This window comes from Chelmon rostratus, chromosome 1, assembly GCF_017976325.1.
Source record: "Chelmon rostratus isolate fCheRos1 chromosome 1, fCheRos1.pri, whole genome shotgun sequence".
Classification (NCBI taxonomy): domain Eukaryota; kingdom Metazoa; phylum Chordata; class Actinopteri; order Chaetodontiformes; family Chaetodontidae; genus Chelmon; species Chelmon rostratus.
This window is the reverse complement of record NC_055658.1, coordinates 24,344,049-24,359,547: the sequence shown is the minus strand read 5'-3', so window position 1 is coordinate 24,359,547 and position 15,499 is coordinate 24,344,049. Positions and strand designations below refer to the sequence as shown.

General features: G+C 40.0%; 1 protein-coding gene across 1 annotated transcript; it reads right to left on the bottom strand.

The window, feature by feature from the left end:
* Nucleotides 1–6,965: 6,965 nt before the first annotated feature.
* LOC121609428 (gastrin-releasing peptide receptor-like) lies at nt 6,966–15,250 on the bottom strand. The gene is made up of 4 exons (XM_041941064.1): nt 14,746–15,250; nt 8,580–8,931; nt 7,856–7,969; nt 6,966–7,247 (listed from the first exon to the last, which is right to left on the bottom strand). Exons 1-4 carry the CDS (start codon nt 15,114–15,116, stop codon nt 6,966–6,968), a joined length of 1,119 nt encoding a protein of 372 aa, XP_041796998.1. The 5' UTR covers nt 15,117–15,250.
* Nucleotides 15,251–15,499: the final 249 nt, after the last annotated feature.

Below are 15,499 nucleotides of genomic sequence, written 5' to 3'. Positions count from 1 at the left end.
TTTTTTTAACATGCTTACATTATGTTTCAATCAATGTGTAAAGTTTATGATGTTTATGATTTGTACATTTGTTCTTTGTGCACTGAACATGTAGTTTCTATTAAAAGATTATTTTTATAATTTTAACCTGCTCTGTATTTATGAATTATTGCTGAACTTCTGATGGACATTTCACTCTAGTGATTCAAAATAATTGAATACTGAACTCAAAATCATCGCTGGTGCAGCCAATTTGTTTTGAAAGCCACGTGATTTGTTAAATGGAGATCACCTGTGAGTTGCGAAGGGGTTTCAGGTTGCTGGTGAGGGCAAAGGGGAGATTTGTTTTCCAGCAAGACCAGAACCATGAGCCCAAGCATCGAAACAAAGTGAGACATTAATGCTTTAAAAACAGCGTCAGTGTCCTCGAGTGGCTGCCGAGTCAGAATCCAGGTCTCAGTCCAGTAGAGAATATGTGGCTGGACTTGAAGTCCACTCATGATCATTATGCAACATGACAGAGCCTTGAGCAGTTCTACAAAAACAATGGAGAAAATTGCTGTGTCCACGTGTGCAAAGCTGACAGATCTATTCACAAACTCAAGGCTGTAACATCATCTAAACTAAATACTGACTTGGATGAGGTGAATACTGTTGCAAACTAGTACTTCATATTCAGCATTAATTTCACTCGCTTTGTAGAGTCTGTCTTTGCTTTGACACTGCACTGTTGATCGGCGACAAAAAGCCACATTAAATCTACTTTGATTCAATGTTGTAGCAAAATAAAAGACACTTTTACATATTTTTCTTGATACTGTGCAAACAGCTGTTTTGCTGACCTGAGACCTGCTACATTGGTATCTATTGAGTATCTGAGCTGTTTGCTTGGCCAGGTGATGGTAGAGGTATAAGGTATAACTCTATTCCTCCATGTTTTGCATTTGATACACATATGTAAAGTATTTCAGTTTCCAGGTGAAATTCAGAGTGGACTGTAAATACAGGCTCTCATAAAACAGGTGCGTCATTTGTAAATGTGCTTCATTTACTGTTGTTGCTTGGTGAAAGTCTTGATTTCCAGTCTGGTGTTTCAGTTGTTTTTCTGCTGCAGTGCTGCTAATTAATGAAGTGCAAACATAAAAGCATAAAGTACCTCCTTTTGTTGGCATCAGAATGGATTGTGCGCCGTCATAAAATGACAAGCTATCACAATATTTGAAATAAAGTCCTCATGTGTGAGAGCTCCACTGGATGCATTAATAAAGGTGTTTGTGACTGAGGCAAGCACTCCTGTGGGAGCTCGCTCTCATAGTACCATTAACACCCTGCCTTTGGGAGCCATACAGGTTTTTACCAAGGTCAGAATAGAAAGTGTCAGTAGCTCAGACGAGAGGCAGATACCACAGGCAGAACTGCTGTTTCCTTCTAGTCTCCACGTGGGATCAAACTTTTAAATCCTCAGCTGATCCTGTCCCAGTGGCAACAGGGCAAAGACAGATTTTGCATATATTTCATAGAAAAAAAATCAATTAGTATTTGAGTGCTGCATATTCCAGATTATATAATGATAGAAAATACTAATCAGTCCTGAAGTTACAGTTATGTTATGGAGCTGTGTCTCCCCCTTGCTGCACTGTTTGTGTACTGTTCTCACCGTTCTTCACTCTGCTGCCAAAAGAAAAAATAGTTATGTCCAGTCCTGCGTTTAAAGTTTCCCAAATACATTAAACATTAAACATCCCTTTTTAATGTGTTAAACTCATGGTTGTTTGGCTTACATTTATTTTTGATAGAGGGAAAAAGTCATGTAGTAGAAATGAATCTGAGACTATGATTTAATCTAAAAATATGAGACCATGATCTCGATAAACTGGAGTATTTAATGCAAGCCGCACTATTAAAGGTGCCCTGCTAAAGTTATGTTTACATGTTACTCACCGAAACACAATGTGTTTGTCCTTGAGGTCAAAACGATCATGTTTGCAAAGCCAACCATATTTAAAATAAGTCTGTGTGTCCAAACTTGCAGTAAGTGAGTCCTGGTCAGCTGGTGGCATCTAGTCCTCATACAGATTATATGATGAGAACTGTTCTGTATAGAAGTTCTTCTGCCTGGAACATGATTCCTAACAGCATCAAACAGACTTTTAAGAAGTCACATAAATGTAAGTAATTCATCAGAGATATTAATGATGTTGCAGCTATTGGTACCTTTTTGTTTTTTGTTCAATTTGTTTTTTATTTGTTTTTGTAACTACTATGGGTTAGTATTGTACATTGTTGTATGTGTAAGGTTATTTTAATTTGTTTTCCGATCTTAATGCTGCTAGGTTGGAGGCACAATTTCATTTAAAAAAAAATTATGAGTTCCCTTCATTGGAACCAGGGTAGCTATCCCAAACAGCCCTAAACCAAAGCATGCAAGTGTGTCCACATACTTTTGGTCATACGGGGTATAAATTACATGATCAAACTGGCACTTACTGGAGTTGAAGTATATATAAAAAAAGGCTCTATCTGTGCTATGTATGCCACTCTGTTCCTTCATTCCATCTGAATAACCTGTAAGAGATTTTCACATTTTGTCATGAATACGCTGGACACCATCAGTTTCTCTTTGAAGCCTCTGCAGCGCACAAAGGGACTAAAATAGCCAAATCACTCAGTTTTTGCTGTCAGGAACACGCAATTGCAAATTGCAGGGCATGAAATTGCGTGACATTTTCTGCAATTTTAACCCAATGCAGCACAGTAGGTGAAAGCAAAATGATGCTTCATGGTGAAACAGTTTTCCTTTATGGAAGTCAGAAAACACATTAAAGAAATGTCAGAGTGCTAGAAAAGGCAAATGACACAGGCTATAAAAGCAACTTCACTTGACAACAGCAACAAATCCATAAAGGTCTGCAGATTACAAAACTGTCGAAAAGATGACTAAAATGTGGAAATAACCATGTGAAGTTGTCACAAATCAATAGAAAACACCTTCTCATCTTTGTCACCATTAGTATCATGTAGTGCAACATGTCAAGGTGTATCAAAATAAAAAAAAATGTTGCTCCTGTTATCCCCATTTATTTCTTGACATTGAATTAATATTACCAAAATGAGACCATTAGGATGTAATTGTATGTGTCACTCTCTACATTTTTAGGTTTATCATCAGGAAACATTACTGGAAATTCTAAAGATCTGACACAGGGAGCTTCAAACAAAGCAGAAATAGGACTCACTTCGTTTTTGTTGTGTTGGACAAAAAGAGATGCTGTAAAGAGGCCCCCCCTGGTGCCTACTGTGAACTCAAAACTTACCCTAAAAGCAACACTGGCATCAACTGTGGGATAAACACGATGACATTTCAGTCTTCTGATGTCCTTTGATGGCTCTGACACCTTGCATTAGGTCGTATCTGCTCAGCTAACAGGTACACATATTGCTGACCTTTAGAGTTACTGTGTGAGGGCCCTGGGAAGTGTTTTTCTCTCTTCCTGTTGAGACAGTTGGACAAGACCAAAAACACCAACTTCACACCTTATCGAACAGACTTCAATAAGTGTGAATCCCAGATTTTTATTATCATTTTTTTACGTGTGATGTAAAATATACATAAATGAAAATACTGACAAACCAGTGCAGGGATATTAAGAACATTTAATCTTTACAGTCATGGACCAGTGTGCAACTTACATAAGAGTCAAAACTTTTCAGAGAAGTAAGAGAGATTCCAGATTTGAAAATGAGGCTCAATGAAAGTATTTAAATTTTAACTAGTTACTTTAAGTTTTTAATGTCAAAACACACACAAATTATTATTCAAAGCAGTGTAGTTTTATAGTTTTATATATCTTTTTAAAAAAAAAAACATTTCTGGAGGGGATCTTTAAACGATTAATGATCTTAATTGACTACAAAAATCATTACTCTTGATGTTATATTTGGCCATTTAGATCCTGCAGGTTCAGGTGTGAAAGGTGGCCATCCAGAACTATCAAAGCAAATCCTCTGCAGGAAAAACTCCTTGTGAATTCCTGCAGGAAGCTGAGGAATCTCGCAGAAAGTCAAGGGGAAAAATACGGAGGTGTTGTGAATCAATCTGAAGAAGGATGATTATTACTATTATTACATATCTCTTGACAATCTGCTAGCTGTCTGTTCTGTCCAGTCAATCAGCAACAGGTGGCGTTCGTGCTCTGCATGGGACAAGAGGGAGAGGAGGAGGGATGGGGGAATACGATAAAACAGGCATGCTGACATGTAATCGCAGAAGGAGGGATCGTAATATCTGACTATGTTTCTCCAGAATGACTCACCCCACCTTTAATCTTCCTGCAGGATTTATAAACAGTTCCTGCTGAATTCCTTTCAAATTCCTGCAGAACTTTTTCATGATCATGCAGAAGACTGTGAATTTTCAACACACATGTGCTTTTATTAGTCTTGATGTGTGTGTCTTTCATTTCATAAATCAAGATAATAACTGATCCTTATTTACATTCCAGAGTTTGCAAAGAATGAGCCAGACCATAAAGATGACATGTTAAGTAGACGGTTGAGACCATGCAGGACAGAAATCTGGCAAGGCGCTACACACCACAATTAAACAAACAGTATCCAGGCTGAATTATACAGCCACTGAACACAACCTGAGCATGATCCTCTCCCTCTGTGAAACTCCAAATTAGGACATTGCAGTTTGATATAGTGACTGTAAATCTGGCATGGAAGAGAGCAGAATAATCGTGTCAAGTGGTCGTGTATGCACAGTCAACAGGATCTAGACTCTTAACATAGCCCAAGTACAAAGGTGCACATGAGGCTCCACTTTCACTTTGCAATTCAACGAAAAAGTGATATAGTTCACACTGGTTTGAGTGCCATTTTCATTGATTTTATATTGTATTTCTTCCATTGAAAAGAAAAATGCTTGGTGCAGTGTGTTTAAGCTAAACACCAACTTAGTGTCTATTTAATTTCCTCGAGAACTGCATGTAAATTGCATTAAGACACACGACTACAATAGACCTAAACATGCACATGCAAATGTGTTTTCTAAGACACGCATTTACGATCACTGTCCATTTTTCACACTATGCACAACACAGCTCAATAAACATTCTGTAACCTGAGGACAACGGACACTGGAAATACATCTCTGAAGGTTCACTTAAACTCACACTCCATCATCACAGCATCAAACATTTAGAAATATTATACACATACAGCAACAGAATATTATACATCAATATTCAGTACAGTCTCCACCACTATAAACAGATACCGCATATTAAAGCACATTGCAACTTCAATCTTTGGGCAACAACACAGCACATGCAAATGATCATTTTAAAAAGTTGTTTTACTTCATTAAAGGTACTTCATGACTCCTTGAAGGGCTGTAGTCTTGATACAAAAGAACTGACCCTCCTTATTCTGCCGTTTCTAAAGACTAATACAGGCTTCTACTAAAAAAATATATCTTTTCATTTCTGTAATGAAGCGTCATTAGCGATAAATCTCATTCACAGAAGCAAAATGCTATCCATTCATGTTTCTTGTATTTCAAATTCTGCACCTCTGTCATAGTTTGTAAGCTTTGGATGAGACCCTTACGCTCTGCAAATTTTAACTTCTTCAGCTTTCGACTATCTTCAGTTAAGTTGTCATGGGGATCACTGCTCAGCCTGACAGAACAGTTGAATAATGATGATGTCTCCAGGTTTATCTCAGCTTTGCAGCTTTTGACTTAACACTCCTAACAGCCTGTGACAAACTGGAGGTGTGGAGATTTGAAAGATGTGCTCATTTAGGTACAGAGGATATAGCAAAGAGATTCTGTCGTGTTGCATTATGGGAATTGTCATCCCCCCCTGTCTTCGGGTAATTTCATTTATATGCTGCTAGTTTCCAGGTGAAGAAGAAAAACAGTGCTGCTCGGACTGTACTGCAAATTAGCAAATTGTGGCATGCTGATATGCTAAACTAAGATGGTGAGCATGGAAACAATTTACCTGTTTCAAACCAGCACGCTGGCATCATCATGTTACCGTGACAATATTAGCATTTGGCTCAAGTGCAGCCTCACAGAGGTGCGATGGATGAAAACGCTTGGGTCTTGTTCTGCAATGCCTGCTCATGTCAACTAAAGCACGATTAAATTATGGCTGTTCAGCTCAGTGAAGGTTAGAGACAGAGTGCTGTCTTAATTTAACACACTTCAGTGACTTGAAGCATGTGACATGGCTGGTTGTTGACATTTAATGGAAATCATCATCTTTCTCAAACTTCAACCTTTTGTTGCCTCAGTCTGCACACACGCGGCACTCAGGATGCAGCTGTCAAACATTTGCCTTCTGACAGCCATGTGGTATAAAACATTAGCTCTTACTCACAGGGAAAAGGATTGCCTGCGAACATAATCAGTTACCATCAAGACGTAATAGGGAAAAAAAAAAACTGTATTCTATGAGAAGATGTGTTTTTAGAGTTTGACCCATGCTAATTAGTCGAAATCAGGATACACTGACCGCTGCTGATTTGATCCTCGTCATTCTTTTTATTATAATAATTTCTCTTTCTCAAGTCCCCAGACTTTATGCAAGTGCAATATTTAAATGCTGGAGTACACCTTTAATTACAATAATTCAGCTATTCATCTTCATGTAATGATCTCTTTCATTTGCGTGAATATGAGATGTGGTTTGCAAGGCCACTCACTCAAGAGCAAAACTGTTACACTGAATGTTTTTTTAAATAATGCTCACACAACAAAGCAGTAAGACTGCTGTGACTACAAATCAAATAGTACTACTATACAGGTACATCACCAAAAGAGCAATGGGTGGAATGGACATCATCATTTTAAGTGAAAACGTTACTAAATGGTTTTGTTGTATTATGAAGGGAACTGAGATGTGTGGAAAGCACAGATGCACACATAAACATGCTGTACAGCTTTCTCCCACACACACACACACACACATCCCTTACACACAATCTTCCTGATAGCGCCGTCTGCCGTTGAGCATGCTCAGACTCGCCATTGAGTGGTGTGTGCTGCGGACGGAGGTCACGTGTGTGTTACAATGTGTGGGACTCAGTGGGGCGCGTTTGAGGATCATGTGACAGCAACAGCAAAGCTGCTGGTTGAACTGCTTCTGGAAGGTCTTGCTCAGCAGGTAAAGGGCAAAAGGGTTGAGGCAGGCGTTGGTGAAGGCCAGGATACGAGCTATGACACTGCACACAAAGTGAACCAGTGACGTGTCCACCTGGTGGGGCCAAAGACAGGGTGGAGGGTTGAGAGAAAATGGTTCATAAGATGAAAGGAAATAGAGGTATGTGTTTACTAGGGATGTAAAACTATGCAAATACAGATAAAAAAACTAAATCAGAATTTTAGCAGTAATATTCGTCCAGGTGCTGTGTTTTAATCTGAACTGCCTCCAATTACATGCACAAACTTCTATTTTTCCCAATGAGCTACCATCGCCTGCTTTTCTTCAACTTTCTCATTTTTTATCTTATCCATAAGATCAACTTTCAATCAATTTACCTTTTCACATCATCTACACAACCTCCAGTATCTAAAGGAACTTCATGCAATACGGCCCAGTGAAATTCTGACTTGTATTTTTTCAGCTGTGAGTCTCTTGTTCCACTGACCATTAACACTTAAGCAGCTACTAAATTAGTAATTAATTTAGGAACATGGTTAAAATATCATGTAAAAAATGTTACTCTGTATATTTTTAGGTAGCTAAACTTATACATATGTGAAATGCATAACAGTAAAAAAAAAATTGATGATTTACGGTTCAAGATATTTTTGTGAAATAAACATATAGCACAAACAGATATTAGAAATACAAAGAAGTACCTGGGAGTAGTGATAGGAGCGGTATAAATAGATGACGTGATTGGGCAGCCAGCAAACTGCAAAGAGAAACACAAACACCAGCACTGTCTTGGCCAAGCGCTTTCTTGATTCAACCTGTTGAATGACAGAGCAAAAATGTTGCATCAAAGACATCAGTGTTTAATAGACATTCAACAAAATTAGTGTTTAACTGTATTCCTGCCAGCGATGGAGGACGTGTTCAAAATTTGTATTAAGTTGCAAAACAACAATTTAAAAATAATCTGTTTCAGACTCTGATGCATTGATTTCTACATATTTCTACATGCTGATTGGATTATTATTACTGATGCACTACTGTGAAAACCGCATTTTTATTAAGTACAGTACTGCAGTAATGTTTTATTTGCTTCGTAGCACCGATTTGTGCGATATTAACCAAAAAAAAAAAAAAAAAAAAAAAAACAGCCTAATGGCCGGGGCTGTAGTTATCATTCCGGTCACTGAGGTCATGTCATCTGTACTTTTTGCTGGGACTTGGGGGGATTTAGGCTTGTGGAATTCCATCTTAAATTTGAAAAAACTATGAAGACATAGTGGACACCTATGGGCTGCTTCCAGTATCTTAAGACCAGAAAATTATAGTCAGTATTTTTTTATTTTTGTGAAGAAAATTAAGAAATTAAAGAGAAACTCAACTAAACACTGACCTGACAGCCCTGGAGATGCCAGTCATAACACTGACCTGTTGTCTTGCATGAACATTGCCCTCCACAGGCAGGTTGGAGGCGCTCCTCATCAGGCTCTGGGCGATGAAGGTGTAGTACATGGATATGACCAGCAGGGGAATGATGTAGAAAATGAGGAAGGAGGCCATGGAGTGGATCTTAGGGTGCAGTTCCCCGGCGTGGGGATAGGGGGCGCAGGTGGTGAAGCTCTCATTGGTGGAGGTGACGTTAAAGGTGTGGAGGTCTGAGAAGACGGCCTCAGGGATAGCCAGGACCAGGGAGAGGACCCAGATGAGCGCCGCCCGCAGGACAATGCTGGCAGTGGTGCTTGATGTTTGGATGTCCAGTGGCTTCACGATGGCCCTATACCTGATAGATAGATAGATAGATAGATAGATAGATAGATAGATAGATAGATAGATAGATATGGTGAACTTCTTCTAAACATTTGCTTATTTATACATCCAGCAGACACAGCAACAATACTGCAGCCCTGGGGAAATATCTCGCTCTTTAATGTTTCACTCTGTTCACTGGCTGCTTGCTGGTGGGCTGTGTACCTTTTTGTAAGAGCTTTTTCGGTGAAAACAGCATCAGCCCTGTTAAACTTGAGGAAGTAATATAGAAAATGAGAGGAAATGAAAACAGGCCCCATTCTGAAGATAACGTCAGTCTGGTGGTGGTATGAATATTTAAATGGAGTAATGATTATTAAAGCTCCTACAGAAAGCAGTGAAGACCTTGTGGTTTTTTTTGTCTTTCCCACTTCACCTCCACAGTCTATTTAATTTACTCAGTGTCCTCCAGCTATTCCACGTATTTGTGTCTAAGGCACTGGAGCAACTGAAAAACACAATCTGAAAATTGCTCCTCAGCGGTCTTGATGATGAACTGCCAACTATGGCAACAATGATAGAATAAATAAGATTTCTGTGCCATGTCGTCGTTCCAACAGCTCATTATTCCGAAAGCCCAACAGTACAAAAAATGTCCCGTTTGTCCAACAGTCCATTATTATGAAAACAAACTGTGAAGGTATGCTGTTTCCAGAATGCTCACACTGGTATCATCATCTTCTGTACATAAGGGGATCATCATGGCCAAGTTTAAGAACCGCATTGCTTCGGGGGATGTAAACAGGAAGTAGAATGTTGTTACGGGTTCTGTAGGTTATGCTGTGAGCCTGCGGGTGGAACTCCATGTCTTTAAGCCTGTATTTTACTTTTTGTCAAATTTGCACCATTGAAATTATGATGAACTAGTATAAGGCTTTTTCTCTGTTTTCATTAAAGAGCGTGGTCTTTCAAGTGCAGAAGCAGAACAAATCTAAGTTCAAGCAGGGGCTATTTGAGAACGAGTGACGGGCACTGAGAGAAAGCATTAGCTCTCATATTAAAGGACCATGCACTTGAACAAAGATAGGAACGGAGGCCCATACAAGACATACAATTGTTGAAGATAATGATGCTGTTTAACCCAGGATTGTACACATGGTGATTAACTTAATCAGGCAGTGAGGACCCATTAGCATTCACCTCTCCAGCAGCTTTCAAATCTGATGCATCAACTCTCGCTCACACATCAAGCACCTTCCTGTTGTTGCATCATGCAGTTAAAATGATCAATCTGCAATAATACACAAAGAAGTTCATCCATTATGATTGGCTGATAACAGCCACAATTAATGGACATCTAATTTTACGTGATATTTCCGTGAAGTAGTCCATCAAATGTCAAAGAATTTGTCTGAGTTGATGTGTTGTGTATATTTGGTTGCAGCTGACGATGCGTTCAAGAGTCAAGAGTCATGGCATGTCAAAAAGCAAAAATGATTTGGGCTCATTATATTTTTAGGAGTTATTTCAGTTAATTGGCAAGTTAATGAAATGTGTTGAAATAAATGGAACAAGGTTCTTTAAGCTGTTATCAAGCTTGATTTATTTGTGTATCTGGCATTGATTACAGTGTATTTATTTATTTCCAGCAAGACAGGTTTGACTCTATGGGTGTGATTATATTAAGATTTTTTTCTTTCTTTCTTTCTTTCTTCATGTGTTATTTATTTATCCCTGATTTTTATCCCCATTAACCTCCACAAAATGGTTGCTATGGGTCCACGCAAAAAAAAGATCCCATTTCCATTTCCAAGCACTTTTAGGACAACGCTGACCCATCTTCTTTTTTTAGTGGTTGTGGCTAAAATAAAAGCCCAGAGACAACTTCTTCCCTGAAACTTGGTCCACTTTAATGAGCGCTTTAACAGGTGGACAGAACAGATAACTCAACAACCCAACAACACCACAAGCAATGCATAAATCGGCATTTTAGACGATGAAATCCGTGAGATATTCATTGATAACATTATTCCAGTCCAAAAAAGTCGTTGACTGTTGGTAAAGTTATGCAGCATATACATTTCCACTAAAACAAATCTCTTCTTAAAATGATGCAGCTGTGTTTGAGGAATAGGCGGCAGCCAGCCAGGCCGTCTTCAGCACCTGTCTGGAGCTACGAGAGAGGTCCTGCTCGGTCTGCTGCCAAATGACAAAGCAGAATAAAGATGCTGAATTCAACTAAAATTAAAATTGATAGGTGAGGTGAATGTTTGGAGCACGTGTAGCACTGACAGACACCCAGGTGCAATGAAATGTGAAATGTCAGTCAAGACTCATTAGCACTCACCTCTCCAGCAGCCATTTCAGATCTGAAGCATCAATTCTCGCCCACGTCGAGCACCTTCCTGTCACTGAAGCATGCAATTAAAATGATTGATCACCAATAATACACAGAGTAGCTTGTCTGGTTGAATAAACTTCGACCGCTGAGCCCTGTAGGTCATTTGCTCAATGGTGACTCCCATTATTTCTCAATGTGGAGAGATGTCCTACGCAAAGATATTGCACAGATGGCGTACATCAAAATATTGCACAAATGCTTTACACCAATACAGAACCGAAGCTTGTAGGCAAGCGATTTAAAGCATGGTTCAAAATTTCAACTTTGTTTGAAATGGGTATTTCTTCCAACCCATAACTGTGAATGAGGGACAGATTTGTTTTTGCACATAAACAGAAAGAGAGTTTGCAGTAAGGTAAATTAGCCTCTTCTGTAACCTCAGCACTCTTCATGGCATGGTGTTATTTTTTTTAGATTACATAATTAGTTTATTATTTCCTGATATCACATGCCTCAAAGAGCTGTACATACAATGACAACAGCAATGAGCAACATTAGCAAAACACACAAAAACGCATGGAAGCTAGCCGTAGTTTAGTATTTAGAGCAGACTGAGTGAGAATGAAGGCCAATGCAAAAAGATGTGTTTCAAGTTTCCTTTTGAATCAGTCGAATGAGCGTGCCTGTCAAGTTTGGGCAAGAAGAGCCTACCACCTACTGACTGCACTGTAAGATCATAGAGCCCGAGCAGGTATATGAGGAGTGACTAGAGGTGATATGTAGGATGGTGCAAGTCTGTGCAATATTTTGAAAGTTGAATCTAGCATGTAGGGAGCCAACGTAATGAAACAAGAACAGGGGTAGTGTGATGTTAATTGTCGCTCTTTGTCATATTTTGAAACAACAGTTATTTAGGGTGGCAGATTTTGCTGAATGGTTTGTTCACACAGAGCTGCAAAGGAGAAAGAGGCGTAGAAGTCCCATTCATTTTCTGCACAGGCGATTGTTACGCGGCCCACAGGCGCAGCACTTCTACGCCCTGGATTGCCAAACACTCTCCTGGTTAAATCATCAGTACAAAAGAGAACACATCTGCTTCTTTGATAAAAAGTCGAAAGCACAACTCTCTGTAAAAGCTCAACGTAGGAGTCAACTACGACTCCCAAGGTGCATTTCTGCAAGAAGCATCACCTGTTACATGTGCCACTGACAGCGAGCAGAAGCCAAACGTTACACTGTTAAGAAAAGTAAAAAAAATCATCTGTTAATGTGCTGCAGCGTTAGTAATTTTGCCTTTCTTGGATGTTGACAGCAGAGAGGTTACAGGGGGCAATGGGTGATGCAACAAAGGCCCGTGAACAGACATGAACACAGGATATATGGTTACATGGTCAGTATCTTAAATTCATAGGCAACCAAGACGTTCCCAAACTGTATTTATGTCTCTCCTGCATACAGGGTCAAGAACTGGATCGTGCTGGTGCAAAGATGAATCTTCCAACGGATATGAGACATTTTAAATCCATTCGCTTTTAAATTGTGGATTGATTTTAGATGAATGTTTTGTTTGCACCTCAGTGACAAAGCATTTGAACTTTGTTCCCGCTCTCACTGGCTTTTTCTCCACGACAACGGTGGCCCAGGCTCGTGGGTATTGTAGTATTTTGAGCTGTCTGGCATGCCAAAGTGACCTATTAAAAAAATAAAGAAACAAGAGATGATTTCTCTGACACTAAGTTGAACTGATTAAAACTGGTGCCCATAACATAAAGCTGTAGTTACATTACCCACTCGAGCCTTGTGTTTTATAAGAAAGCGCAGATAACATGAAGATCTTTTAAAGATAAATTGAAATGGGAATACTGAATAGGGAAAATCACTTTGGGAACCAGAAGCCCCTATAAATTCACGGCTGAATGTTGTGTGTCCTCCCCTCTGCTCTCCCTCTACACTGTTCCAGCTGTAGAAGGCAATGTGTGCAGTATGTGGAAAATGCTGCCATTCAGACAGTACAGATCTGCACAATCACATTTAAGTTTTTATTTCCCTCCAAGGTTTGTGTTGAACTAAATAAAGTGAAATACGAAGCATCAAGGTCCCATAAAGGCTAGGTAAGTTAGCTGCCCTAGCATTACAAACACCTTGTCTTCTGCAAATCTCTCCTTGGAGATAAATAAAGTATCTATCTATCCATCTATCTCTATAACCTTGGGCCTTGAAAAGAGAAGTAAAGGAAATGCACATCTTATTCAGAAAGCTGAATACTGCAATTAGAAGAAAGCTTGGCTATCCGCTCACATGACCAACACCCGAGCAAACACACCAGGAAATATATTAATTCTTGGTGAGATTTAGATGAGAACGATCATCTCATCGAACTCGGCAAGAATAAAGGTATATCCCAAAATGTCAAACTGTTCCTTTAAACAGCTTCTGCAGGAGGAAGCCACCCTCAAATGTGATTACAGTGTGTGCACTGATTACAGATGCGCCTGTGAAGTTTGTACTGCAAACCTGAAGCATGATGTAAATGGCCTTACCTTATGATGCAGGCTCATCTGATATTGTCACTGAATTACTGCCCTATCAAAATAGATTTTTTTTTTAAACAGCAATAATATTCTTCTGAGGCCAAGTGAGAGAGGTCTTTAACTGAAAAAAGCCATTCCTGTAAAAGGAAACAGACTCATTTGTACAAGTGCTACAACAGTCACGTGACTTTCATACTGCTTATGTCCATTAAGAGGGCTGATTTAACCTTTTGAATGTTAATCCTGAAGCTCAACAAAGATGTTATCCATTCAACGAGACTCCAGGAATTGCTCTTTCAATTAAACATTAGCCTTATTATTACTATTATTATCATTATAATACAAAGCTCGAGGAGGATTCAGTTTTCCACATTGTTCTCATTACCTGCGCTCGGAAGGTAATTGTAGCCAAAGATAAAAGAGGAAGAACCGCACCACATGCACGCGTGAGCATTCACTCATGCGCGCTCACACGCACACATCACACACTACAATGCGTGCGACTACAATATCGTTTCCCTGCAAAGACTTCTTGACTGGTTAGAGAGCTGATCCAGGGTCTTTACTCTCGGTTTTGAACGGATACTGAGTGTGATATTCATATTAAAGTATCTTGAAACATCTTATGAGCGCACGCAAAACATTTGGATATGAAGCATTTCCCCCTGACTGTGCCAGTGTTTTTTTCTGTCACCCAAACAGGTAAAAGTAATCACTGACAGCAATTCGTTGACATTCTGCATCCTCGGTCACTGCACACGTGCCAACAGCCTTCACCGCTCTCTCGTGCGTAATGGGTCTTAAGTAATTGCCCACCATTATAAATAAAACATCAAATGTGCACATATATTTTACAACGAAAAAAAAATAATATGAGATTTGGATCATTTGGCTGCCACACAGGTCTTTTCTAAAGTTGTGGCTTGGTGATTACGAGGTCAATAAGCTGGCCAGAGCAACAAAAAGTGGTGCCTACCTGTCAGCAGAGAGAGCTGTGAGAGTGAACACAGACACCCCAACCGAAGTGAGCTGAATGAAGGGGATGACTTTACAGCCCACTCTCCCGAACAGCCACTCCTCTGACAGGTAGCGGCTGGCGTCCACCGGAGCGCAGGTCACCAGCAGCAAAACATCGCCCAGCGCAAGACTCGTCATGAAGAGATTCGGCACGTTGCGGATGGATTTGGCAGAGCAAAACGTCCTGATGAGCGTGATGTTGCCGATCAGGCCCAACACGCTGATTACACCGTAAACAGAAGCGATGGCCACGCCGGTGAACCACATCGTCCGTGCCGAGCTTTGGGCGGCAGTGACGCTGCGCGACGCGTTTGGGTACAGGCGCTCCATCTCTCCCACCGTGAAACCATCTGACTCTTCAAGAGATGCTCTTTGTTGAACGCAAGTTCACACTCAGAGAAATACGGACAGCTCAGTTGGGCTTACTACTACTGTGGTGATAATTTTGTTTCCAACTTGGTTGTTTTCACGTCCTCCTCAGTGTTTGAGCGCGCTGGGGTCCGCAGCAGGGGCTGCCACTCAGTGCTCCGAAAAAGAACAATCAGCGTGCGTGAGAGTGAGAGAGAGAGGGTGAGAGAGAGAGAGAGAGAGAGTAATTAAAATGATTAGAAGTGTGATAGAAACGGCGCAATCTGAGAATTATCTCGTTTAACGAGGGATAAAACTCCTGGAATAAAATCGTAACTCTGTCTCGTTTGTTGCGTTTTTTGTTT

What these genes read in the sequence shown, in the direction of transcription:
- LOC121609428 (XM_041941064.1), bottom strand. Translation starts at nt 15,116, where the DNA reads ATGGAGCGCCTGTACCCAAACGCGTCGCGCAGCGTCACTGCCGCCCAA. An exon ending in ACAGCTCTCTCTGCTGACAG is followed by an intron (nt 8,932 to 14,745) that starts GTAGGCACCACT and finishes TCTATCTATCAG; the next exon opens with GTATAGGGCCATCGTGAAGC. An exon ending in GCTCCTATCACTACTCCCAG is followed by an intron (nt 7,248 to 7,855) that starts GTACTTCTTTGT and finishes TGGCCCCACCAG; the next exon opens with GTGGACACGTCACTGGTTCA.